At 36.5% G+C, this 26,862-nt stretch overlaps 1 protein-coding gene across 1 annotated transcript in view; it reads right to left on the minus strand.

Annotated features, from left to right (window-relative positions):
- The window catches only part of LOC126823322 (peripheral-type benzodiazepine receptor-associated protein 1), a 220,852-nt gene that overhangs the window by 151,286 nt on the left and 42,704 nt on the right, over positions 1-26,862 (minus strand). The window contains exon 2 of the mRNA XM_050552083.2: positions 4,549-4,668. Within this exon, the coding sequence (XP_050408040.2) occupies positions 4,549-4,668 (120 nt within the window). The remainder of the gene's footprint in view (positions 1-4,548; positions 4,669-26,862) is intronic.

Genomic DNA, 26,862 nt, shown 5'->3' on the forward strand with positions numbered 1-26,862 from the left:
TGTCATGCAGATCCGACGTACTGCTGCTGCTGGCTCTACTACTGGTTCTGCCGCTGGTTCTGCCTCCACGTCCACAGCAAGACCCCCTCTGCTATCCTTGGATGACCCAGCTGAGACGGAGAGACAGTCAGGCAATGTGCTCGAAGACCTCGAGAGGGAGGCAGCAGAGCTCGGATCAGTCAACTCTAGTTTCCAGCACAGGAAGAGGAGGAGGAAGGAGGACGAGGCGGAGAGCTGGATGCCCGAACTTCGTAAAAATCTTCAGACCAACCAAACACTCCTTGCAAAGCTGATGGAAAAAATGCTCGAGGACAAGGAGAGGGAGAAGAGCCAGCGTGAACCCTTCATAAGCTATGTCACCCAGACTCTCAGGTCTTGCAGTCTTCAAGACTTCAACAATGTCAAAGAGCTCATATCGGATATACTGAAACAGATAAAGGCTCAATCTGAAAGACCCTCAGCTTCCACTTCGGCTCCTCCAACTTGCACAGCCGCCTCCTTTGGGCAGTATCATCAGTACCATCAACAGTACCCTCAGCATCAGCAGTACTTCCAGACACAGCCCAACTATTATGCCTGGCAGCATGGTGTAGGGGGAGGAGGGGGAGGATACCAACAGCAGCAGCAGTACCCTGGGCAGCAAGAGCTTCAACAACCCAACCTCAGTACTCCTCGTCAACACACAGCATCTTCAGAATCGATGTCCAGAGCACAGAGCACTGCCCTAGGTGGGGATTGGTCGTTCAACATGGAGCAGAGCAACTTCGGCCGTGTTTCACAAGACAGTATGAACACCCCACCATTCTCGACAGTGTCACCAGCAACTCACCGACCTCCCATTCTGGCATCTGCAGCTTTGGGTGCACCACCATCCTTGTCAACACCACCAGCCGTGGAACCAACAGCAGTTGAGAGTGACACTCAGTCTGTAGCTACTCAGGGAACTCGTGACAGTTACAGTGAGGATGAGGATGCATGAAGGTTTCATGTTACACTGACAGTTGTATTTTGTTGTGTTGGGATGTGGTGCATGGTGCTACAGTGACATTCCTTGAACTGATGTATTTTGTATTTTGTTTTTGCCATAGCATGGATTGCTAGCAGTGACTTTCTTTTATTTCACTTGTTATACACGTGATACGTGATAATAAAATTGTTGAACTGTTACTAATTGTTTTTCGTGAATAAATTGAACTTTGAGAAATGGTTTAAGAAATGAAATTAAAATTTGTCGAGTTTACGGCGTGATGAACGTCGGGGAAAAGTGCACTTATTTGTATAACGCACGCCGTAAACTCGACAAATTTAATTTCATTTCTTGTAATTACAACTCAACAAATTTCATTTGATTTTATCGATTTATAGCGAACAAAACTAGTAAAATTACTCCGTAGAAAAGTAGTCCGTTTGCAAAACCTTGTTCATCGCCCAATGAACTTGGATTGTATGTTGCATCTCAGTCAATCAGAAAATAGTATTTGCACCATGTGACTTAGAAGTTGTAATTATAATAAAATGAAAGTGGGAGAATATTGCAACAAAAATGTATTTCAAATGTCAAAAATAAAAGTTGAATAAATACTTTATGTAACTTCTTTTCTTTGTCATTTCAAATATTTTTATTCCAATAATCTTTCATTTTTATTTTATAACCATATTATTGAATGGCAACAAATGTAACAATACATTGAAAATAATAAATTTTAAAATTATTGCAATAAAATAAAATTACATCTCAAATGAAAAGAAATAAAAGTGAGTTTAGGACTAAAGGTCCTAAGCTTACTTTTATTTTTTTCAAATTTGAAATGTACTTTATTTTATTGCAGGATTTTTTTCATTTATTTTATTATATAATAGTTTTATCAAAGTTTTATTGCCACAAATGCTGCCCCCCCCCCAAACACATACTGCCACAATGCCCCCAAACACTATCATTTGTCCACACTGTCACTTCCACAAGAACTAGTCAAGGAGCATGTTGTCTTGCCATGCAACACTCCCAGCAGGGGATGAACACCATTCCATTATGAGATTCCTCTGAGCCTTGGCCAATTTGTAGTCTCTGTTGGTTCCTGGTAGGTTCTCAGGTCTTGTGTCATCCAGATTCTTTCCTCGACGCCATTCACCAGGCACCAGGGCTCCATCAGGGCGTTCAATGTCAACAAGTCTGTTTTGCATGACAGGATACCTCGTGCGCATCAGGTTGTGGAGGACCACACATGCCTTGACAATGAGCCTAACCGTGTCTGGTTGGTGCATCATTGTTGTTAGTAACACCTGGAATCTGTTGGCAAGAATGCCAAAGGCATTTTCCACCACCCGTCTTGCTCTTGACAATCTGTAGTTGAAGATTCTTTGTTTTCTTGATAGCTGTCTGTTCCCAAAGGGCTTCATCATAAAGCTTCTCAATCCAAATGCATCGTCACCCACCAGGAAGTAAGGTAGATCTTCTGTGTCCCCTGGGAGGGGAGTAGGCTGAGGGAATCCAAGAATGTCACCGTTCTGTAAGCCTTCTTTAAACTCACTGGCATTGTAGATATGCGCGTCTGATGAGGCCCCCTTGCCACTCACGTCCACCCATAAGAACTTGTAATCACTGGTCACCACAGCCAAGAGAATAATGCTGAAAAAACCCTTGTAATTGTAGAATTCAGAGCCAGAGTTGGGAGGGGCCTTGCATGCTATGTGTTTGCCGTCTATAGCTCCAATCACGTGAGGGAAATTCCACCTGTTCAGCCAATCGTCTGTAATTTGTTGCCACTGTTCGGGGGTTTCTGGAGGTGACAGCATCTCCTCACGATATACATGCACGATTGCCTCACAAACTTCACGAACAATGAGGCTTATGGTGTTGTGTGGGACACGCCAGCCATACTGCATCTCCCTGTATTTCGAGCCTGATGCAAGGTGCCTCAAGGTGATGGCCACCTTTAAGCCTGGGTCCAAGGGAGCTCGCCAATTGGTTGTCTCCTTCGTCAGTGTTGGTGTCAGCCTTTCCACCAGTTCATCATACATCACCGGAGGCATTCTCATAAAGTTCTTGAAGGCACGGGGGTCCTCGTTCCTCAGCTCCACCATCAGCCTGTCATACAGCCCCAGCTGTGGCCTGCGGTTGATCCATTGGCGCACCCATATGGCTCTGACTCTTCTTTGTCTTCTCCTCACTCTTCTTCTGACATCCAGGGCTTGCTGAACCTGAAGTAGCTGGTTCTGATGTTGCTGGAACAGCATAACCAAAGCATTACGATGCGCCGGATCCATGTTGCCTCTTCAACGTCTTGATCACAACTGATGAAAAATGGCCCACACGCGATCTTTTTATAGCAGAAATAACTAGTGGTACAAACGAGATTGGGTCGTGGACGACACGCGAATCAGTCGTGGTTCAATCGCGATTCAACGCGAAAACACGCGAATGGCCCGCGGATGACTCGTGACACAATCCCTGAGGAAGCCTTTTACACGTGGAGCACACGCTATCACAGGTGGTAGGAACGCTGTAGACACGCGGATCACAAGTGGATGACAAGTGCTACACACGCAGTCACACGAAGAAATTTTGCGTTTGCCCGCGAGTGACCACTTGTCGTCCACTTGTGATCCGCGAGTGTACCACGTGTTATCGCGTTTGGCCCGCGTTTGTACAGCGTTTACACCACGTGTGCGACACGCGGTGGCCGTTGCGCCTAATTTTTGTGCTGCTCAAAAATAAAATCGGACTCCGTGCGCGTGTAAAATTTTTCGCGCGTGTGCGCACTTGTTATTCGCGAGTCCACCACGTTTCATTCACGTGTCATTCACTTGTGACCGCGCTTACTTCGCGTTTGACAGTTCTTCCTCGCGATACACTCGTGATCAACTCGCGGAAGCCTGTGTGACCGGCCCTTTAAGAATTGTCTCATCATCATAATTCATCTACTTTGAAATGAATCTGATTAAAATACAGATTTATATTTCGTTTTGTTTTTTAAAACTTTCGATGGCCTCTACTACATGAAGATCTGACTGGTTGTAGTGGAAGGTTGAGTCAGAGGTCAAATGACCAACTTTGGACCCTATGATGTCAGACATTTGATTAACATAATTCATTTTACTAGAATAAGTCTGAGTATTTTGATTTGGTTGAATGTTTCTCAATCTGATTAAAATACAGATCTATATTTCGTTTTGGTTTTTTTAATGAGAGAGAAATGGGGTTTAACGTCCACTTGACACAAACTAGGTCATTGCGGGACTAATATATGTCTTAATTTTATTTTAATAATTCGCTTGTACGTGACAAGGAGAAGGGTCGCCTGTCCAACCTTGTGGGTTTTCTCCGGGTCCTCCAGTTTCCTCCCACTACTAAAGACCCCTACGCACAAGCGAATTATGTAAATAAAATTAAACCGTATGTTAGTCCCGAAATGACCTAGTTTGTGTCGAGTTGACGTTAAACCCCATTTCTCTCTCTCTCTCAATTTTATTTCAATATAGATGTGTATTTTAATCAGATTGTATGTTGACACTGTATTTGGATCTACGAGTAGAAATGATTCTACTTACAAGTGTCTCATTCTCTGTTTTTATTACAGTTAATCTTCTTTCTAATCTTTGTAACTGTGTCTGGAGTTCTGTGATCTTCTTCTGTAATGTTCTTTCTTTTTCTCTTTCATCTCGTTTTGTCTGAAAATAGAAAGGAAATTAAATGTAGGCATCTTGAAAATGCAACAAAATTAAATGAGGTTTTTAAATGGCGTGCTTTTCTACATCAACTGGACTAAATGAAAACGGTCATATGTCATACAGAGTGTTATGGGGGAAATTTGGTACGGAACAATGGGTGCTACAGCATACTTTTATTCCATTCTCAACACTCAAGTAATCTTTAACATGCTATTAATGGTATAGAACCCCAGTCTTTATTTCCATCCTGCATCACAGCCAAGGAATCGTTAGCATGCTGCTATTGGTATAGAAATGACCCCAGTTTTCCTTTTCAGACTCTCCATCCTGCATCACAGACGAGGGGAAGTCTGGTTGAAAATTCCTGAGAAACTTTCTAGGCCACCCCTTGGACCCCCTCCCCCCAATTTACATAGTAGGCCCAAACTCCTATTTATTTACAACAATTATTAGGATTAGTTAAGACTGTATCTGTATAAAACCTGTACATATCCCAATATGGTTTACATTGTTAAAATAAAACACAGAGAGAATCATCCTGGAAACATGTGTGAAGTGAAACGTAATTGTGTTCCATAAAATTGTGTCTAGTTAGCCTGTCAGTGTCAGTAATATTTTGTTAATTTTTTTCTGCCACTTATCAGAGTGAATTGCATGTAGGTACCCAAAAACATTATCACCTAAACCAAATATTTATCGCCCGCTCAGCAAGCAACGTAACCATAATGCTTTGCACGTGGTGTCTTGGTAGACAGCATGGCCACTTTGTGTTTGTTTATATTTTTTAGGGGTTTTAAAAATGGGTTAGGGTTAGGGGTTAGGGTTGCAGACCCCCCCAATATATATTTCACCGCAGGACAAGGAGAAAACCCTACTTCTTGTCACGTACAACCGGGGATTCAATACCACGCCAGTTGACTCAAGGACAGACCTTATGATACAGCGCGCACGTGCTAACCATTCGGCCATACAAGTGTGCCGCGAGATCTTCCTAAGTGTGCCACGAAATTTTGAACGGCACACTAAGAAAATGTGAAAAAACATGTGATCCCAATTGAATATTCACGGATGTCTACTGATAAGTTCAGAGCTGTGTTTTTCTTTATTTAATTTGAGTCATTCCATGTTTCTATGACTAGTCTCTGTCTACGATTGCGTTTCGTCTGACTTACTATGTTTCTATTTTGCAAAATTCAAATATTTTTCATATATATTTAGCCAGGTGTGCCGCTATTTTCTCACGTGTTCCAGAGAGAGAGAGAGAAATGGGGTTTAACGTGCACTCAACACAAACTAGGTCATTTCGGGACTAACACATGGTTCAATTTTATTTCAATAATTTCCATGCGCGTAGGAGTCTTTAGCAGTGGGGGGAAACCGGAGGACCCGGAGAAAACCCACGAGGTTGGACAGGCCAAAGAAGGTTGAGAACCACTGATCTAGATGCTATCAAATGATTCATAATTAAAAAATGTTTTATCATTATTATTATTTTTATTACAATCTACAGCCTGTGACTAATGTTACTGACATATCAAACCTATATTTTTATTTACCCAATTAAATTATAATAAATTACAAATTGCCTTGAGCGTATTACTACAGCCGTAACATGCCAATTTTTTTTTAAATAATTTTATAATTAAAGTAGTAATACGGTTATGAATTAATTGACAAACACAAACCATGTCCTGTGTTTGTGTGATATTAAAACATACTAAATTATGATCAAATAACACACTATTTACAGATAACAATTACTATGGTTTATTTCACTGCCACCACGTTTCGACAAGATTTCACAAGTCGTTATCAAGCAAATAGACGACTTGTGAAATCTTGTTGAAACGTTGTGGAAGTGAAATAAACCATAGTAATTGTTATCCATAAATAGTGTGTTATTTGATTATGTTCCAATTATTAAATGCCATTTAAAGGGACAATAACACTCTTGCTGGCTTGACAGCTCCAGAAAATAAAAAATAGCCTTATTTTAAGTACTAGATGTGTTAGTGTCCTACCTGTTGTGTAAATTATCCATTAAATCCTATTTTACTTGTCCAGAGGGTTCAAAAATATTTTTAAATCCAAGTCACATTTGAAAAGCTTTACGTCAGGCTTTTTCCAATTTTTTAAATTAGGTGTGTTAAGATGAAATTTGTATCATCAATTAATTGGAATATTGTAAAATAGTGCAATTTGTTGACCAGAATAAAGATTGGGACATATTATTCAGTTACAACAAGAGTGGTATTGAGCATTTAAAGAATATACTAAATTATGGTCATTTGGTCATTTGTTTTGTCAACGGGTTAGTACTCATAGTAGTAACTTGGTGCTTTAACGTCTGCTTCCACAGAAGTGATATCGCGGGCAGTTTTGTCTTATCGGTTATGTTTTTAAAAGGGGAGAAATGGGGTTTAAGGTCAACTCACCAAAAACTAGGTCATTTCGGGACTAACATTTGGTTCATTTTTATTTCAATAATTTGCTTGCGCGTAGGGGTCTTTTAGCAGTGGGAGGAAAACCCAAGAGGTTGACAGACGACCCTACTTCTTGTCAAGTACAACCAAGGCACTTGACTCGACAGACCTTATAATACAACGCACGCACACACTAACCATTCGGCCAAACCCCCTCAGTTTTGTTTTACATGTGGTTCTCCTGCACTTACAATAGAATATGACAAAATCTCCACATTTCACTAATACAACTTTCAAAACAACTTTATAGAGCTGTAAACAATGGGTACTATTCAAAAACGTTACTGGTACCAGAAGCCTTAACTGTTAGCGAGAGAGTGAAGTGGAGTTTAACGTCCACATGACACAAACTAGGTCATTTCAGGACTAACATGGTTTATTTTTATTTCCATAATTCACTTGCGCGTAGGGGTCTTTAGCAGTGGGAGAAAACCGGAGGACAAGGAGAAAACCCACGAGGTTGGACAGGCGACCCTACTCCTTGTCACGTACAACCAGGGAATCGAAACCACGTCAGTTGTCTCAATGACAGACCATTCGGCCATCCAATCCCACAATATAGATATTCAAGATTTATCATGATAAAAGAATGATTAATAACAACTATTTAAACTCCAGACTACACTTCAAAGAAATATCCAGAATATTAAAATCAACAATTTCATGGTTGAATAGTAAAATAGTTTCTCTGACTCACAACCAAATGGGAAAGTATTCGATCAATGAAATAATATAGCATGTGTCAAGACAGCTCATTGCATGACAATTATAGCCGCAATCGTCTGTGTCATTACAGGTTAATGAGTACACTTATTGATAAAGCCTTATAAAGCAAGGATGATAGGGGATGGGACTTCCTTCTGGAGATAATGCATTCCAATAAAGATATGAAATGAAGTGGGGTTTAACCTCCTACTATTCCAATGAAGATATGAAATGAGAGAGAGAGAGAGGGTGTCTTTAACATCCACTCGACACAAACTAGGTTATTTCGGGTTCAATTTTATTTCAATAATTCGCTTGCTCACAGGGGTCTTTAGCAGTGGGAGGAAACCGGAGCAGCCAAAGAAAACCCACGAGGTTGGACAGGGGAGGCTACTCCAAGATATGAAATGAAATGGGATTTAACTTCCTACTTTTCTGTAACAACTGGGCTAATGAAGATGGTGATATGCTATACAGTGTGCTATGAGGGAAATTTTACCCTACACTTACATCAAATTCCCGCTGTCAAGGGTTATTTTACGTGCACACCAATGTGTACATGGGACCCTGATTTTTCATTCAATCAGAATGACTATACGCTGACCCTTGCTAGGCCCTCTAGTCTTGCAGATAAGAGAGAGGTCATTTCGGGACTAACACATGGTTAAATTTTATTTCCATAAATCCCTTGCGCGTAGGTTGGACAGACGACCCTACTCCTTGTCACATACAACCAGGGAATCGAAACCATGCCAGTTGACTCAATGACAGACTTTATGATACAGCGCGCACATGCTAACCATTCAGCCATCCAACCCCCAAAATCCTGATGAACTGTCCCTTATAAAAGGATGATATGGGATGGATGGGACTTACTTCCACTATTCACTAATAAGTATCATAAAACTTAAAGTCCTGATGCACCATTTTAGTGATATAGGAGAGAGAGAGAGAGAGGGTTTGACATCAACTTGACACAAACTAGGTCATTTCGGGACTAACACATGGTTCAATTTTATTTCAATAAATTGCTTGCGCATTGGGGTCTTTAGCAGTAGGAGGAAACCGGAGAATGGAAATGAAATGAAATGGGGTTTAACGTCCTACTGTTCTGCTCCTATACTGGGCTAATGAAGACGGGCATACGCCATACAGTGTGCTTTGAGGGAAATTTTGCCCGAGCAGCGGCACTATCGCCTACTCTTATATCGAATTCCAATTGCCAGGGGATCTTTTATGTGCATTCCAATATATACATGGAACCTTGGTTTTTCGTCTCATCCGAAGGACGGGACAGCTGTCCTTGTTTGGCCCCGCGTCCTGCAAGACTGACAAGGGGAAACCACGTCGGAAAATCCTGATGAACTTTCTCGGCCAATGCAGGGATCAAACACGTGATCTCCAGGCTAGCGAGCCAGCATCTTAACCAACTAGCCTCCGTGGCTCCCCGGGGAATGGAAACTCAATGACAGACCGTATGATACAGAGCGCACATGCTAACCATTCGGCCATCCAACCCCCCTTAGAGATATAGGAATCACTTGTATCTTACAATTATAATGTAAAAGTTGAATCTCTAAAAGTAATATCAGTCCATTAAATTGTTCAATTTCCTTCAGGATTTACACAGATACGTTGAAATGAAAATTCAAAGACCAGCCCACCCCTAGCTCTAATAGAAGACATAGATTATCTCTGGTCACGTTGGTAATGAAATGGGGTTTAACGTCTTATGAATGACAGCCATACACTAAGTGAGTTTGTGTATTGAGGTAAAGTTTACCACGACTGAAGAGCTACAATTTAACTTTTTAACTATTTCAATTTAACCCACTCGGCAAACCTCGGCAGATTCCGTTACTCTACATCTAGCCTCGGCTGTATGACGGTAGGTGATATGTACCTACGCCTATACAATTGCGATGTGCCACTGGTTTACTTATTATAAAAACTTGCCGATTTTAAAAAGAAGTCATCAAGCGTGTTAGAATTTTCAGTGCAAAGTTGTCCTTGTTTGAAGAAAATCGGATAAACTTGAAAGAAAAACAGCTTCAGACTTTGAAATATTTGTATGATAAAACATTCTTCAAAGATGTGGTCATGGGCAACGCCGTTGGTAATCCAAGAACTTGAAAGTAGTTCCAATGGTGGACTTTGTCATACAGCTGAGGCTAGATGTAGGGTACTGGAATCTGCTGAGGTTTGCCGAGTGAATTTACAACTGTCACCCCCCCCCCTTCCCTTGGTGATTCACCACAACCAAAGCGTTACGATTTACCCTTATTTGATATCTAACTATCAGCGCCACTCTCCTAGACGACTGGTAATTCACCACGACTGAAGCACTAATGTTCAACCTTATTTTGATATGTCAGCACCACCCCTAGTCAACTGATAATTCACCATAAACCATGCTTACCTCGCTCTCATGTTCTACTTCTAATTCTTCATCCATTGTTCAAACATTATTATATATAACCTATATTTAAACAAACTTAGGCCTATGTCACATGACATATCATTTCATATCCAATAAATGTCAATTACACTTTAAAGACATTGATCGTCAATCATTTGATTGATTTTGAATTCCTTACAAGTTGAATCTATAGCAGTAGTATCTTTTCAAAAACTGTTAAATATTATTCATTATTTACGGAGACATGTGTCATAATCACATGATACATCATATCATATCCATTACAGGCCCGGGACTGTACAGTGTAGCTGATGCTTACGGCTGGCCCCTGGATCCATTCACTTGATTTGATATTTGTTTATTTGGTGAAATGTCTATTTTCTGTCCTGTCCGCAGGTTTAGCTTGTAGATTTTTGTTTTGTGTGTAGTGGTGTCCTCCTGCACTTACTATTACAATGTCTGTGTAGTTTGTTTTGTCTGTAGATTTATCTTATCGGTTTTGTTTTGCGTGTTGTGCGGTTCTCCTTGCTTACTATTTATTGTACTTTAAAATCTCTGATCGTTTGTCATATTAAGGATTTTGAATTCCATACAAACTACAAAAATTGTGGAAACCAAATCTTTATAGTCTCTGAAGGTTGGTCATATGAAGGATTTTGAATTCCATAATACAAACTACAAAAATTGTGGAAACCGAATCTTTATAGTCTCTGATGGTTGGTCATATGAAAGATTTTGAATTCCATACAAACTACAGAAATTGTGGAAGCTGAATAACTATAAAAGGAATATCAATCCAAAAACGGTTCCATTCCATTCAGTATTTATTATGATGAATTGAAAATATAGCAAAGTTTGGTGTCGTGTGCAGACGGTATAAACAATCCAGTGCCACGTATATGTATTATAATCTTCGACCGGATTTTATAGCGATTGAACATAATATAACACAACACAGTTCTATGGATAACAATTACTATATCATATACACACAACTTTTAGACAAGATTTCACTGGTCGCTATCAAGCGTAAAAATTTTGATGGATTATATTTCAAATCGGATTGAATCCAAGCCGGGATATTATCTATCAGTGATGTGATTTTGTTTTATTAAATATATGTTAAATAACCAATCTGAGTACGTTTTAGCAAGGATTTAGCCGTGAAAAATTAGAATACACCACAGGTAACACCAATCTAATTTATCAAATAATATATTTATTGTGTCTGCAAATTCTTTGCGTCATCATTCAGTTAACATCTATATGAATTACCAAATAACAAATTAATTGCGTCTGCAAATTGGTTCTGTTGTCATACAGGTAAAACCAATACCAATCACAATTCCCAAACAGTAAATTTATTGCGTCTGCAAATTCGTTCTGCTGTCATACACGTAAAACCAATCTAAATACCCAAACAATAAATTTAGTCCATCTGCAAATTCCTTCTCGTGTCGTACAATATGACAATATGAATTAATCAAACAATAGATTTATCCTGTTTACAACTTCCTCATAGTCACCACGAATGATTTCATTTTTTATCATTTATCACACATGAATGACTCGAAAACTTTTTTTTACACTTTTTAAGTCAACTGCTACTGTTTAATTTCACAATAGATACCTCCAATCTTCTAGATTAAATACAGTTTCTATTCAAATCCTATCATTTAGCACACATGAATGACTCGAAAACTTTTTTTAACACTCTTTAAATCAACTGCTACTGTTTCATTTCACGATAGACACCTCCAATCTTCTAAGTTAAATACAGTTTCTATTCAAATCCTACTTAATTAATTCATTTGAATATTCAAATTACTCAAAGACAGATGTTTATGCTACTTTTTCTTTTCAGTGTCAAGTTAATTTGCCTGTTAATCTTGTCAAAAGCTTATATAAACTACCAGACAAACAAGACATCAACAACACAGGTATTTCTCCCTCCAGGTATTAACATATATCAACACTAGGTAATACAGTAGATCTCTATTATGTTATATTATGTATTCAATATACATACTGTGGTATACGACAATCATAAAGACAACAAGACTTGTTATCAACAGGTGCCCTTTGATATACACCGGCTACTTATATATGTACTTATATACACATCTATGATTTTACCTATATACTGTGATATATCAGATTGATAGAGATGCTGAAGTATTAAATTACCTTAAATTGTTTTCATTTAACCAACATGTATAACTGACTGATTATGACATAATGTACTATTGTTTTCATTTTACAGACAAAGTAGGACTTTAAACCTCATTTCATTTCATTTAATAGACATATTTGAAATATATTTATATATATATCCTAATAAACTTTCTCAGCAAACACCTGGAGGGAACCCATGACTTCCAGGATTGCGAGCCAGCTTCTTACTCACTGAGCCACCATGGCTCCCAACCAATACACAGAGAGAGAGAGAGAGAGAGAGAGAGTGGGTTTAAAGTCCACTCGACACAAACTAGGTCATTTCGGGACTAACACATATGGTTTAATTTTATTTTCATGATTCGCTTACGCATAGGGGTTTTTAGCAGTGGGAGGAAACGGGAGGACCGGGAGAAAACCCACACGGTAGGACAGGCGACCCTACTCCTTGTCACGTACAACTGGGGAATCGAAACCAAGCCAGTTGACTCAATGACAGACTTTACGATACAGTGCGCACATGCTAACCATTTAGCCATCCCCCCCCCCCCCCAACCAATAGAGGTAAAGTCTTTCAGTGTAAGTGACAGATGTTGCGTGCAAGGCCGAGTATTCCTGCGACAGCTACTTTGGTACGTTATCTTGGCAAATATGTACCGTACCTCACTGAACCTTGGTTTTCCATACCACCTGAACGACTGGGTACATGATATCCTTGTCAGTCCTGCAGACAGTTGTACAATGGGCAGAGTATGCTTACTCTTTAGCACAGCTCAGCCATTTTTAATTTATATAGAAAGTTCACATAATTAACATTTTATATGTTTTATTTCATATCAGCAATGAATGTAAACTAGATCATGATAGAAAACTATCTGTACAACATATCATTGTAGCCATTGAATAAACCCAGGTACTTGTATCATTTAACCCTTATCGGTGCACGTGGGGTCTCCATTAAAATGAAATGAAATAGGGTTTAACGTCCTACTGTTCTGCTACGAACTGGGCTAATGAAGTTGGGGGGTCTCCGTGGACCCAATGCACATGGTTTATAGTGTTTTGTTATAACTACTGAGTACAACTTTCTGAAATTTAGTGACTTTGTCTCCTATACATTTTTACAAGGAGTAAAGATATTGGTATTCATCTGCTTCCCACATGCAGTGTTATGTTACATGCTAGAAGGGATCAACCGAACCCCTAACTTATAACTCACAGTAGTGATTTTGCTAATGTGTTTGCTGCCTGATACCATATTGCATATGCCAAAGTATTCTCCATTTTAGAATCTTCATGTTACAAATACCAAAAATTAAATGATGAATTCCAAATATTCAATGGTTTTTGTATCAAGCCTGAATTGCCATTTAACCTCTTTATCACATAGTACACAAAATAGCAATTTGGTGAGAATTATTTAAATCTTTTCCATATGTCATTAAAATGTTTTTGGATAATAATTTAGTTGTTTGTCAGATGTCAAATATGAATGCAAATAAAAACCAATCCGCTGCCTTTTAATTCAAATATATCTGTATTTAAAAACTTCAATTATAAATGGGGTCAATATCGACCCCACGATACCTGCTATGTGATTCTCGCAACGTGCACCCACAAGGGTTAAATATATCAGATTCACCAGCATGCATATTGTCATATAGAATACTCACAATGATCTAATTATGTAAGCACATGCCATATCACATAATTAGCATATTTAAAATAACTCAACATCATAGTACATACTTCACACTCAACTGGTGAATACTAGGAATAACTCAAGATGTTGGTGATACTCAACTGGTGAATACAACTAATAACTCAAGATGTTGGTGATACTAAACAATTACAACTAATAACTCAATATATAGCAATTAATTCAACTCAACTCAAAAGGTGAATAAAACACAGAACTCCACATGTTGGTGATACTCAACTGTTGAATACAACTAATAACTCAAGATGTTGGTGATACTCAGCTGGTGAATACAACAAATAACTAAACATGCTGGTGATTCTCAACAAATAACTGAACATGCTAGTGATTCTCAACCAGTGAATACAGCAAATAACTCAACATGTTCGTGATTTTCAATACAGCAAATAAAACACAGATCCTATTTCGTTTCGTTTTTATAGTTCAAAATGTCGTTTTACTTGTCTTTACTACACTAGGATCTGGAAGAGTTCTTATCATTGACGTGTACTGAATGATGTGAGGGATTAGTCAATGAAACGGTCTGTTACGGCGAGCTTTAGGCGTGTTTTACATGGAACTGTGGGTAATCCACTAGTAACATCAATGCTCATTGGTTAATCAAATGTCTGTGTCATATAGGTTCAAAAGCCGCTCGTATGAGCTATGACGCGATCTATCGCTACAACCAGTCAGAACTTCATGTAGTGTAGGCCATCGGAAGTATAAAAAACGAAACGAAATATAGATCTGTATTTTAATCAGATTGTAACTCAACCAGTGAATACAGCAAATAAAGAGGTGATACCAGGTCATTCTGGAACTAACATATGGTTCAATTTTATCTCCATTATTTGCTTGTGCATAGGGGTCTTTAGCAGTGGGAGGAAACTGGAGGAATCTGAGAAAATCCACGAGGTTGGACAGGCGATCCTACTCCTTGTCACGTACAACCAGGGAATCGAAACCACACCACTTGATTCAATGACAGACCTTACGATCTGAAGTGCACACCTTAAACCCTTTCCCCTCCCCCCGTTAAAAACATTACTTGTATTTCATTAAATTGTAGAGGGGGGGGGGGGGTAGATGGCTGGATGGTTAGCATGTGCGCGCTGTATCACAAGATCTGTCATTGAGTCTTCAGGTCTTCCGGATTCCTCCCACTGCTAAAGACCCTTACATGCAAGCGAATTATTGAAATAAAATTAAACCATATGTTAGTCCAAAAATAACATAGTTTGTGTCGAGTGGACGTTAAACCCCATCTCTCTCTCTCTCTCATACAATGGTTGGTCGAATGTTAAATGCAGTCTGTCTGTCTCTGTCTGTCTCTCTCTCTGTCTCTCTCTGTCTGTCTCTCTTTCTGTCTCTCTCTCTCTGTCTCTCTCTCTCTCTCATTGAATTGTTCATTTCCAGTTCATATACTACAAAATTTATCAGGCGTTGTACACAAAAACAATTAACTTTATGGCGTATGTAATGTACATAAAATCAATATATTTATATCTTCATGTATACAGCATGCAGACAGGTATAAAACAAATTGGCCCATATAAAACAAAGGGGTCACGCTGGCTAAGTGGGTAAGATGCTGGCTCGTAAGCCCGGAGGTCGGGTGTTCGATCCCTGCATTGGCCGATAAAGTTCATCTAGATTTTCCGGTGTGGTTCCCCATTGACAGTGAAGCAGGATGGAGGGCCTGACAAGGAAAGCTGTCTAGTCTTTTGGATTGTACGAAAAACAGGTCCTGTGTACACATTGGCGTGCACGTAAAAAGATCCCTTAACAGTTGGAATTCGATATAAGAGTAGGTCGTAGTGCCACTGTCGGGCAAAATTTCCCTCATAGCACACTGTATGGCATATGCCCATCTTCATTAGCCCAGTTCGGAGTAAGATGTTAAAACCCCATTTCATTTCATTTTGTATAATACAAATTGGTCAATATAAAAGCGTGTCATTTTAAAGTCAAACCTGAGAATATTAGGTTGATATTAAATGAAATATTCAGTGAACCGGAATCGTACGTTAATAGAGCTTTAATGAGTTAGTACTATAATATGGATCAAACAAAATTAATAGTCTAAAAATATTTCCTAGTATATATGATTGCTATCAACTTTATTTCACATAAAACTATTTCTTTTATTATTTTTCTGGTATGTAACCTTCGAGATATGGACAAATAAGTGATTTGTTTTTTTCTTGTGACTGGCGTATTTTGAACTTGAGGTGTCAATTATTAAATATAACTAAAATATCTCATTTCCTAGTATGATTGCTATCGACTTTATTTCACATAAAATGGGTATGTAACCTTCGAGATATGGACAAATAAGTGATTTGTTTTTTTCTCGTGACTAGCGTATTTTGAACTTGAGGTGTCATTTAATAATTTAAATATATGTGCCAAGGCTCGTGTTTTTGTTATATTTGTCAGTCTAGACTGATTGGCAGTGACATTGACAGACTGACGAACTTATCTGTTGATCATGTGTTCAGAATTTCAAAGAATTTAACATTAAAACACAATAAGAACCAGGCTAGATCTATTTGTTAAGGCCATCTCAATTTTCTGTCAGTCATGTGTGTAGAATTTCAAAGAATTTAGCATTAAATCACAATAAGAACTGGGCTATATCTATTTGTTAAGGCCAACTCAATTTTTGTCAAGGTCGCTGAAATTCAAATAAGGTAAGGGCACGTGATTGTTGGTGAGATTGTAGGTTAGGGTTAGGGTAAGCATTAGGGCTAGGTCCAGGGTTAGGCTTAGCGTTGGGATTAGTGCTAGCCCTGCTCATAACCTTTGACCAAACTTCACCAAAAAACAGAAACATATAAAGTTACAATTTCATATTTTCTAAGAAAATCAAAACATAATTATTTCTATGTCTTTTGCTCAATAGGTTGTCAACTCACTATTATACGATCATAGGTTGTCTGTCTCACACTTAAAACTCATTTACACCGGAAATAATAACACAATTACCTCCCTTGTTTTCTATTCTACACAATGGAGTAGTTATCTTCAAACGTTGGAATTTGAAGATGAAAATGATATTTTTGCCAATTTCTCAACTGGCAATAGTGAATTATAGGATTAATCTTTAACAAGGTAGGGACTGTTTATAGATACCATCTATTTTAAGGCTTTATTTTAATAAATTTTAAAAATTTAACTTAAAAATATGAAATTGCAACTTTAAAGTAGTGCTGGGTATTGCCACTGCAGTCACAATACGACACTTAGTGCTACGATATGATATGTATCACGATTCATAACCAAGCTAATTAAACCAAGAAAACAACATAAATGAATTAATTGCAATTAATTTTTGGCTGAATTCTCCAGCTGAATTGTAAACATTAGACTAATCCATCCGTAATTAACTTACCACTGGTTTTAGATCAGTTTTAGTGCGTTGGTGTAATTTCATCATCGGGACAAATATTCAACGTTAATTCCAACAACCAACAAATGGTCATCACACAGACATCCTTGTAAGTATTTTTAACGGAAGAATCCGGGGACTCAATATTACAGAGAAAAACAACTATTGGTGTAACCCAAATTTCAACAATCAAGATGTACAATCCTTAAAAAAGACATAATGCAGAGAAAAGCAACTATTGGTTTAGTTTCTTGAAGCAACCATTAAACGCAAATTTCAACACTTGAGATATATGATCCTTAAAAAAGACACAATATTGTAGAGAAAAGTAACTATTGGCTTAGTTTCTTGATGCAACCCTTAAACGTAAATTTCAACCATCGAGATATTATAATTCCAAAGAGCTGTTTTTAACTCAACAATTGTGTTAATATGAGTGACACAATACTGCAGTGAACAGAAATTATTTGATATATCCAGTTTGAATTAAACACAATCTCATAGAATTACAAATATTATTAAACTTGTCAAAAACAACTTCACGAAACTCTTAAAACTTTATATTGTATTCATAACTCAAATACATATCTATCGGCCATATTTTACATTAATAACATGCTGTTCTAAATTAAGCTGTATGCTGTCAAAAACAAATTTCACAAAACACATAAAAACTTTTGTCAAAACTATTACATAAATGCATAAGTTAACTTGTAACACACATCAAACCTATTTCCGTACAAAAAATTTAATATCATAAAATCCACGATATATAGCACATAATTGCGGTCTTTACTTTCAACGTCAGTTTTGTCAAAACTGTTATAATAGCATAATCACAAAAAAATTAATTTCACTTGCGGTCAATATTAAATTTTATCAAAATCACTGCGAATGCACAATTATAGTCAATTACATACATGTACAACACTTAATAAACACACGTGTCTTTAAGCATAATATTCAGGATAAATTTCTGGTTAATATCTACATGTAATATATATATTCAATAATAATAATATTGTTTATTTATATCTACAAATGTATGCTCAAGGCACCATATATATATTAAAAATGGTAACTGTTCATAAAATACACTACTGTCTATGCCAAATTTCACCTAAACTACTACAAATCCTAAATAAGTTCACATAAAACCACTTCATTCACATAAAAAATAGACTTTTATTTGCAGTAAAAGGTACGTTTTCACAATGTACCATATATATCTAATACAGTAACTGTGCATACAATCCAGAAAATACACTATTTTGTCTATGCCAAATTTCATCCAAACTATTAAACAAAGCCTAAATCAGTTCACATAAAATCACTTTATTCACACACAAAATGGACTTTTATTTGCTGTAAAAGGTATGTTTTCTCAAGGTACTATATATATATTTAATACAGTAACTGTTCATAAAATCCAGAAAATACACTATTATCTATGCCAAATTTCCTCAAAACTACTACAAATCCTAAATCAGTTCACATAAAACCACTTCATTCACACACAAAATGGACTTTTATTTGCTGTAAATGGTAAGTATTCTCAAAATCACTACAAAAACATAATCATTTGACATAAAATCCCATATTACATCTAATACACACAACCTTGCATGTGTAGAGTTATAATGTTAATAGATATATGTAAGCAGTGGTAAGAATTCAACAAGACAAGACAAGTTATAGATGTACTATTGTATTTTATAATCTATAAATTAATCAAGTGTGTCTACGATGTTCTGCCCTGATGGATGTTTACAACAGGTTAATAATGTGTTAAACAATTAGTAATAATATTACCTACTAATTACGTGGCAGTTATTTAATCAGCTTTTAGTATACATACCATAACAGGTGACAGGTTTTAGGGGATTTCAAGAGGGTTGAAATAATCAATCGATGATTCTTTGATTGGCATTTAGTAATCGAACATATTAACACAAGGTATAATTTTATGGATACACAATTACTGAGTTTAATATTAAGCGCTGTTTCGACAAGGATACTCTCGTCTTTATCAAGGAAATGATACGGGAATGTGAATAGTAGGCAAATATATACAGAATATGCAACAAAGCTTAGTATTAAACTCAGTAATTTGTGTATCCATAAAATTGTACCTTGCATCAATCAATCACTTTTCAATTTAGTCTCTATCATCATATTGAGAGTTTTCATAATTTTGTGTCTTTTTCCATATCAGACAAGCCTAAGCAACAGGAACACTGCCGTTTGTGAAAATGTCATTTGATACCAAATTAGGATGTTATAAGTGGAATTCCAAAATAAATGAAAAATAGCAAAAAAAAAACATTATGGAAAATGATACTGAATGAGTGTCGTGCTTAACAAAACAATCATGAAATAGCTGTTGAGCTGATATCCCAGACTGTGATTGTGTGTTTTTGTACCTATTGGGATGGGGAACATGAAAAATAAATTATACTGCTTTGATCGACTCACAATTTCTTGAAATCTGAAAATTTCCCAAAAAGCGATCTAAATCTTATCATTTGAATTGAACTGAATTGTACAATAATTGAATAATGACCAAGGATATTCAAATACTTTAATAGGGGAAAAATAGACATCAACAACTTTTTAATTTAGAGAGAGAGAGAGAGAGAAATGGGGTTTATGTCCACCCGACACACACAAGGTCATTTTGGGACTAACATATGGTTTAATTCTATTTCAATAATTCGCATGCGCGAAGGGGTCTTTTGACAGTGAGAGGAAACTGGAGGACCCAGAATAAACCGATGAGGTTGGACAGGCGACCCTACTCCTTGTCACGTACAACTGAGGAATCGTAAAATCACACCAGTTGACTCAATGACCAACCTTATGATAAAACCTGCACGCGCTAACCATTCAGCCATCCAACCCCGCACCCCTCTTTTTCAAATTAGTTACTATCATTAAAATGAAAGCTTATATCTTATATTCTTAATAAACAAATTACATATGTCATAGTGAAATGAAATGAAATGGAGTTTAACATCCTACTTTTTTGCACCAACCGGGCTAATGATTACAGAAATGAAATGGGGTTTAACATCCTACTCCAACTGGGCTAATAAGGACGGTCATACACAATACAGTGTACTACGAGGGAAATTTGGCCCAGACAGTAGCGCTACGGCCTACTCTTATATCGAATTCCAACTGCCAAGGGATCTTTTACGTGTACGCCAATGTGTACACCGGACCTCGGTTTTTCATCCCATATGACTGACTAGATGGCTGTCCTTGTCAGGCCCTCCAGCCTACACCAATGACAAGGTGGAACCACGCCGGAAATTCCTAATGTACTTTTTCGGCCAATACAAAGATCGTATGGTGATGGGCATACGCCATGCAGTGTGCCACAAGAGATACACACTGGCCGAGATAATTCCTCTGGATTTTTCAGCTGGCTATCATCATTTAGTCCTTTGGATGGGACAAAAAACTGGGGTCATGTTTATACTGTTGGCAGCATGTTAAAGAGAAAGAGAGAGAGCGAGAGAGAGAGAGAGAGTAGGGGGTAACGTCCACTCGACACAAACTAGGTCATTTCGAGACTAACACATGGTTCAATTTTTTATTTCAATAATTCGCTTGCACGTAGAGGTCTTTAGCAGTGGGAGGAAATCAATCAAAGTTCCATCCCGAACAAAAAAATTGTCAAGAAAATGAATTAAGAAATAAAATTTACTAAAAAAATAAAACATGCAGAAATTGAAAATTTTTAAACACCACCAATTATTTCTACTCGATTTAATTACCTTCTGTTCTGTTTGACGGAGATATTGGCGCAGATAACCATCAGTACCACTGATCCCATTCTGAATCGGTGGTCTCACTCCATTAATACGATATTTTGGATATTCTGGGCGAATACCATTCATTTTATCCTCGTCATCAACATGAAGTCTTCTTCGACTTGTGGAGGTTTTATCGTGACTTTAAATCATCAATAAGACTGTCAGACATTTTGAAATGTTAATGTGATTTTGTTCTTGATTACGAAAAGTTCATGCATTAAAATATTTTCAAGATGGCTGCTTCTTTTAAAATTGTATAAACTGACATCATGTTCGAGTTTTAATTAGAAAGATGATCATGTCAACCTGTCATTTAACACAATGTGAGCAAATATCTACTTGACAAAGTGCATGACATGGGAAAAGGTGGCGTGGAATATTGCGCTATTTAAAAATAAATCACAGAAGTGAGTCAATCATTTTGTAAATTTAACTAACCCACTGTTAGTAATGATTATTAATATTTCTATTGTAAAAGATCCAAATTTCCATTGACGAAACAGTTTGTCGATATTCGAATTGAAACCTCACTTAAAGTCTCGTCACCAGATGTTCGTGAATCGAGAAATTGCACCAAAATCAATAAAAAAAATATTGACATAGTGATCAGCTACTCAGATAATAGAATCCACTCATTATTATATATAACAATATGTTTTATACAAAAAAACAACATCGAAACAGTCTTGTCACAAACAGTTCCATTTATACAACAGATCAGTTGATTGGTTGTCACAGATTGGTTAATCCAATAGACTCATGTTTACTGTAAATTTATATCCGATCCGATAACAAGTGATATGCAACCACACATAAATCCATATTTCTGGAACCAACTCAAAACTCTTGGAATCAAAGTTCCTTCTTTTAGCGGATATTCACAAAGTATTCTTTTGATGCCATGGAATTTTGTTCTTTACTCAAAACAAATGTTAATAATTTCTTTTGGATTGAAAGAACATTACTAATCACTTAAAATTAGTCTTTACTTGCAACGAATTTTAATTCTTTCTTTTCAATTAAAAGAACATTACTAATCACTTGAAATTATTTCTCAAAATTAATGCACATTCACAAATTCATCCTTTGGATTTCAAATGAAAGAACATTACTAATCACTTGAAATTATTTGTCAGAAAAAATATAAATTTCTCGAAATTACATTTTTGTTTGTTGATACTTCTCTCCACAAGTAACTGTTATCATTTACGAAACCAAGAAATCGGCTAGTGGCGACATTTGTCCTAAAACAAATAACCAAATCATATCAAATGAAATGATGCATGTACATGTGGTTAATCTTTACTCAAGAATTCTGAAGATTTGCCAACTGGTTTTGTAACCTGTCGTGGGTCGTCTCTATGTAAGAAGGTAAAAGATCAAAGTATAAAATACCTGTGGTAGCTGAACTTTAATTACAGGTAAGGTTATTTGTCCCCAGGTATACAAAACAAACCACCTGTATGTTTCTAGTGCACTCCTGACTCATTGACTTTCAACTTTGACTTTTGACATTACAACTTTAAGATATTTGGTCAACATTCTCTGAATTAGAGAAAGCGATAAATGGGATTTAACGTCCACTCGACACAAGTTAGGTCATTTCAGGCCTAACATATGCTTCAATTTTATTATGTATGTTTCTAAATCTTTTCAGTCAAATATAAAACGGTCTTACTGAACTTATTTACTATAAATTAAGAAAACTTTGTTTTGGCCTTTTTGCTTACTACAGATTAAGAAATCTTTTTTTTAATGTTGTAATTTACTATAAATTAAGAAATCTTTGTTTCGGCGTTCCTTTTTATGGTAAGTTAAGAAATCTTTGTTTTGGTGTTCTTTTTTATGATAAGTTAAGAAATCTTTGTTTTAGCGTTTTTACTAAACTATAAATTAAGAAAACTTTGTTTTGGTGTTTTATTTACTATAAGTTAAGAAAACTTTGTTTCCGTTTTCTTTTTTTATGATAAGTTAAGAAATCTTTGTTTTTGTGTTCCTATTTACTAAATATAAATTAAGTTCTAATTACTAAACTATAATTTAAGTTCCATTTACTAAAATATAATTTAAGTTCGATTTACTAAACTATAAATTAAGTTCTAATTACTAAACTATAATTTAAGTTCGATTTACTAAACTATAAATTAAGTTCTAATTACTAAACTATAATTTATGTTCTATTTACTAAGCTATAAATTAAGTTCTAGTTACTAAACTATAATTTAAGTTCTAATTACTAAACTATAAATTAACTTCTAATTACTAAACTATAATTTAAGTTCTAATTACCAAACTATAAATTAACTTCTAATTACTAAACTATAATTTAAGAAACCTTTGTAATGGTGTTCTTAAGTATTGTTTTTGGCATTCTTATTAAACTATGAATTAGGAAAACTTTGTTTTGGAGTTTTCTTTACTATAAGTTAAGAAAACTTTGTTTTAAAATATAATTTAAGTTCTAATTACTAAACTATAAATTAAGTTCTAATTACTAATATATAATTTAAGAAAACTGTTTAATGGTGTTCTTAATTATTGTTATTTAAGAAACCTTTGTTTTGATGTTCATATCTAACACTCGAATATAGATCATGTTTCTTTCAATTACAAGTTTGAAAACCCAAATAATGATGAGCTTATTTTTCGCTTGATCGAGCCGCTTAAAATTCGCCAATGATTTTTACAGCCGATCACAAGCGGGCACATGTAGGGATCGTCTCGTATACCATTCTGCGAATAAATTACACCGACTTTACGCTGAATGAATCATAAATCTGAATAGAGAGACCCAGAATAAATTTTAACACATTTCCAATATTTTTTTATTATGCAAGAGGAAAATCAAAACTTAAGTATGCCTTTATATATTTTTTAAAGTTCTTTTTGGGGCGAGTATGTCAGTGTCTATGAATGGATGAATGATTTAAAGTTAATAAATTGTATTATTATTTTATCGTAGCCATAGTAGCAACACCAAAAGGTAACCTACTAGTAGTCAATGGTAGAAAAATCGTAAAACTATTTCAATACCGGTCCTCTTATCTTTATGTTCCTCATTCTTTTAAATTATTTTTAAATTTCCTTAAATCCTCTTATATTAAAGATCCATTATGTAAGAGCTGACCGTTCTTGTTATTCTAGCGAAAAAATAGATAATGAAAAAAGTCCCACTTATCCATCTTAACGTTAAATTATTAAATGATGGGAGTTTTCTAATCCATTTGATATCATGGCTATCAGATGATCTAGAGAGTTGATTATGGGCTTGTCATGTGAATAAATGCCTTTTTCATAATTTATACAACATTTGAAGCTACAAAAAAAACCTGCTTTAGGCAGATTTAGCTTTTACATAATGTATGTTTAATATTACTACACATATCAATGAACTGAACCAAGTCAGACTAGCCTATCAGACATGACTTGGTGGTTAGGCAAGTTTCCTAGATGGAATCTGACGTTCAGCCCGGCAATAGGCAGATATAGCTCTTACATAATACATCTTTAATCTGGATATACCTGTAAACCACATCCAATGAAATTCTTGTATAAAATAACGATCTAATCCATAGATTCCACGCAGTGATTACATAAAGCTCAGAGTAAAAATTCCAAAGAAACAACCACACTATGCTCTACATTCAGTAACGCACATTTTCCCCGGGAGAAAAATCCAAAATTAGGTCCTAAGTAACAATTCCAAGGAAACAACCACACAATGCTCTACGTTCAACGACGCAAACTTTCTCGAACAAACAAATTTTAAAATTAAAAGTAATTGATCACTAACAATTCCAAGGAAACATCCCCAGAATGCTCTATGTTAAACGACACACATTTTCCAGATTAAACGAATTTCAAAATTCAAAGTAATTGATCACTAACAATTCCAAGAAAACATCCCCAGAATGCTCTATGTTAAACGCCGCACACTTTCCCGATTAACAAATTTCAAAATTAAACGGAATTGATCACAGGAGTAATTTGTAACAAGTGGTTTGAATCACACTTTATTAATAACACCCCACATGAGTCATAGTCAATATGTTGTATATTTTCCGACATCCATAAATTCTAAACAAACAAATAAGTAAAACATCGAGATTAAAAAACCTCGATAACCATATGTCCACCGAAGCACAACACACTTTTCTTACTATTTCATGCAATTAAACTAAATTGCATAATTAACATATATGTAAATTTCACAGCGTTTTTTTATAGGTTGACAGTTCTGTTCACACATGTTAGATCTCTTATGCTTTTAGTAATAATACTTATATAGGTCTAATTGTATATATATATATATATCTCACTGCTAGGAGTTTTATACCAATCAATAAAATTGAGATCTAATTTCACAAGGTAGACAACAGCTGGTGATATAAGTAAACCAATCAACAGGTAGAATTTCAATATGAATGATGTACATTCACCAATTTATTGGAGAGAGAGAGAGAGAGAGAGAGAGAGAGAGAAAGACGGGGGGGGGGGGAGGGTTAACCTCCACTTGACACAAATTGGGTATTTTGGGAATAACTTATGGATCAATTTATTTCCATAATTCACTTGTGTATAGGGGTCTTTAGCAGTGGGAGGAAACTGGAGGACTCGGAGAAAACCCATGTGGTTGGACAGGTGACCCTACTCCCGATCACATACAAGGAGGGAATTGAAACTTGACTTAATGACAGACGTTATAATGCAATGTGCATTGGCAACCCAACTCCCGCTTCAGACATTGACAGGTGTTTAAGTTGTACTCAACACATCAATATGAATGATGTACAATATATTAGAGAGAGAGAGAAAGAGAGAGAGAGATCTACAATTTAGTATACAGAGAGTGAAATAAAGTGAAATGAAATGAAATCAAAATGGGGCTGAACTCTTACTGATTTGTTCCGACTGGGCTAATGACGATGACGGGCATACACCAAACAGTGTGCTATGAGGGAAATTTTGCCCGGACAGCAGCGCTACGGCCTACTCTTATATCGAATTCCAAATGCCAAGGACCTTGGTTTTTCATCCCATCCGAATGACTATATGTTGTCCTGTGCCTGGCCCTCTAGTCGGCACCACTCACTGAGAAGGGGGAATCACGCCAGAAAATCTCTGTGAACTTTCTCTGATGTGGCTAGAGATATGAAATGAAATGAAATGGGGTTTAACGTCCTACTTTTCTGCTCCAAACTTGGCTAATAAAGACGGGCATACGCCATACAGTGTGCTATGAGGAAAATTTTGCCCGGACAGCAGCACTATAGCCTACTCTTATATCGAATTAAACTGTCAAGAGATCTATTACGTGCACGCCAATGTGTACACGGGACCTCGGTTTTTCATACCATCCGAATGACTAGACAGCTGTCCTTGTCAGGCCCTCCGTCCTGCATCACTGACAAGGGAAAACCACACCAATCAGAGAAATGTGTTTAAAGTCCACACAGACCAGGTCATTTCAGGACTATTTTATGGCACAATTTTTATCT

Source organism: Patella vulgata, chromosome 6, assembly GCF_932274485.2.
Source record: "Patella vulgata chromosome 6, xgPatVulg1.2, whole genome shotgun sequence".
NCBI lineage: Eukaryota > Metazoa > Mollusca > Gastropoda > Patellidae > Patella > Patella vulgata.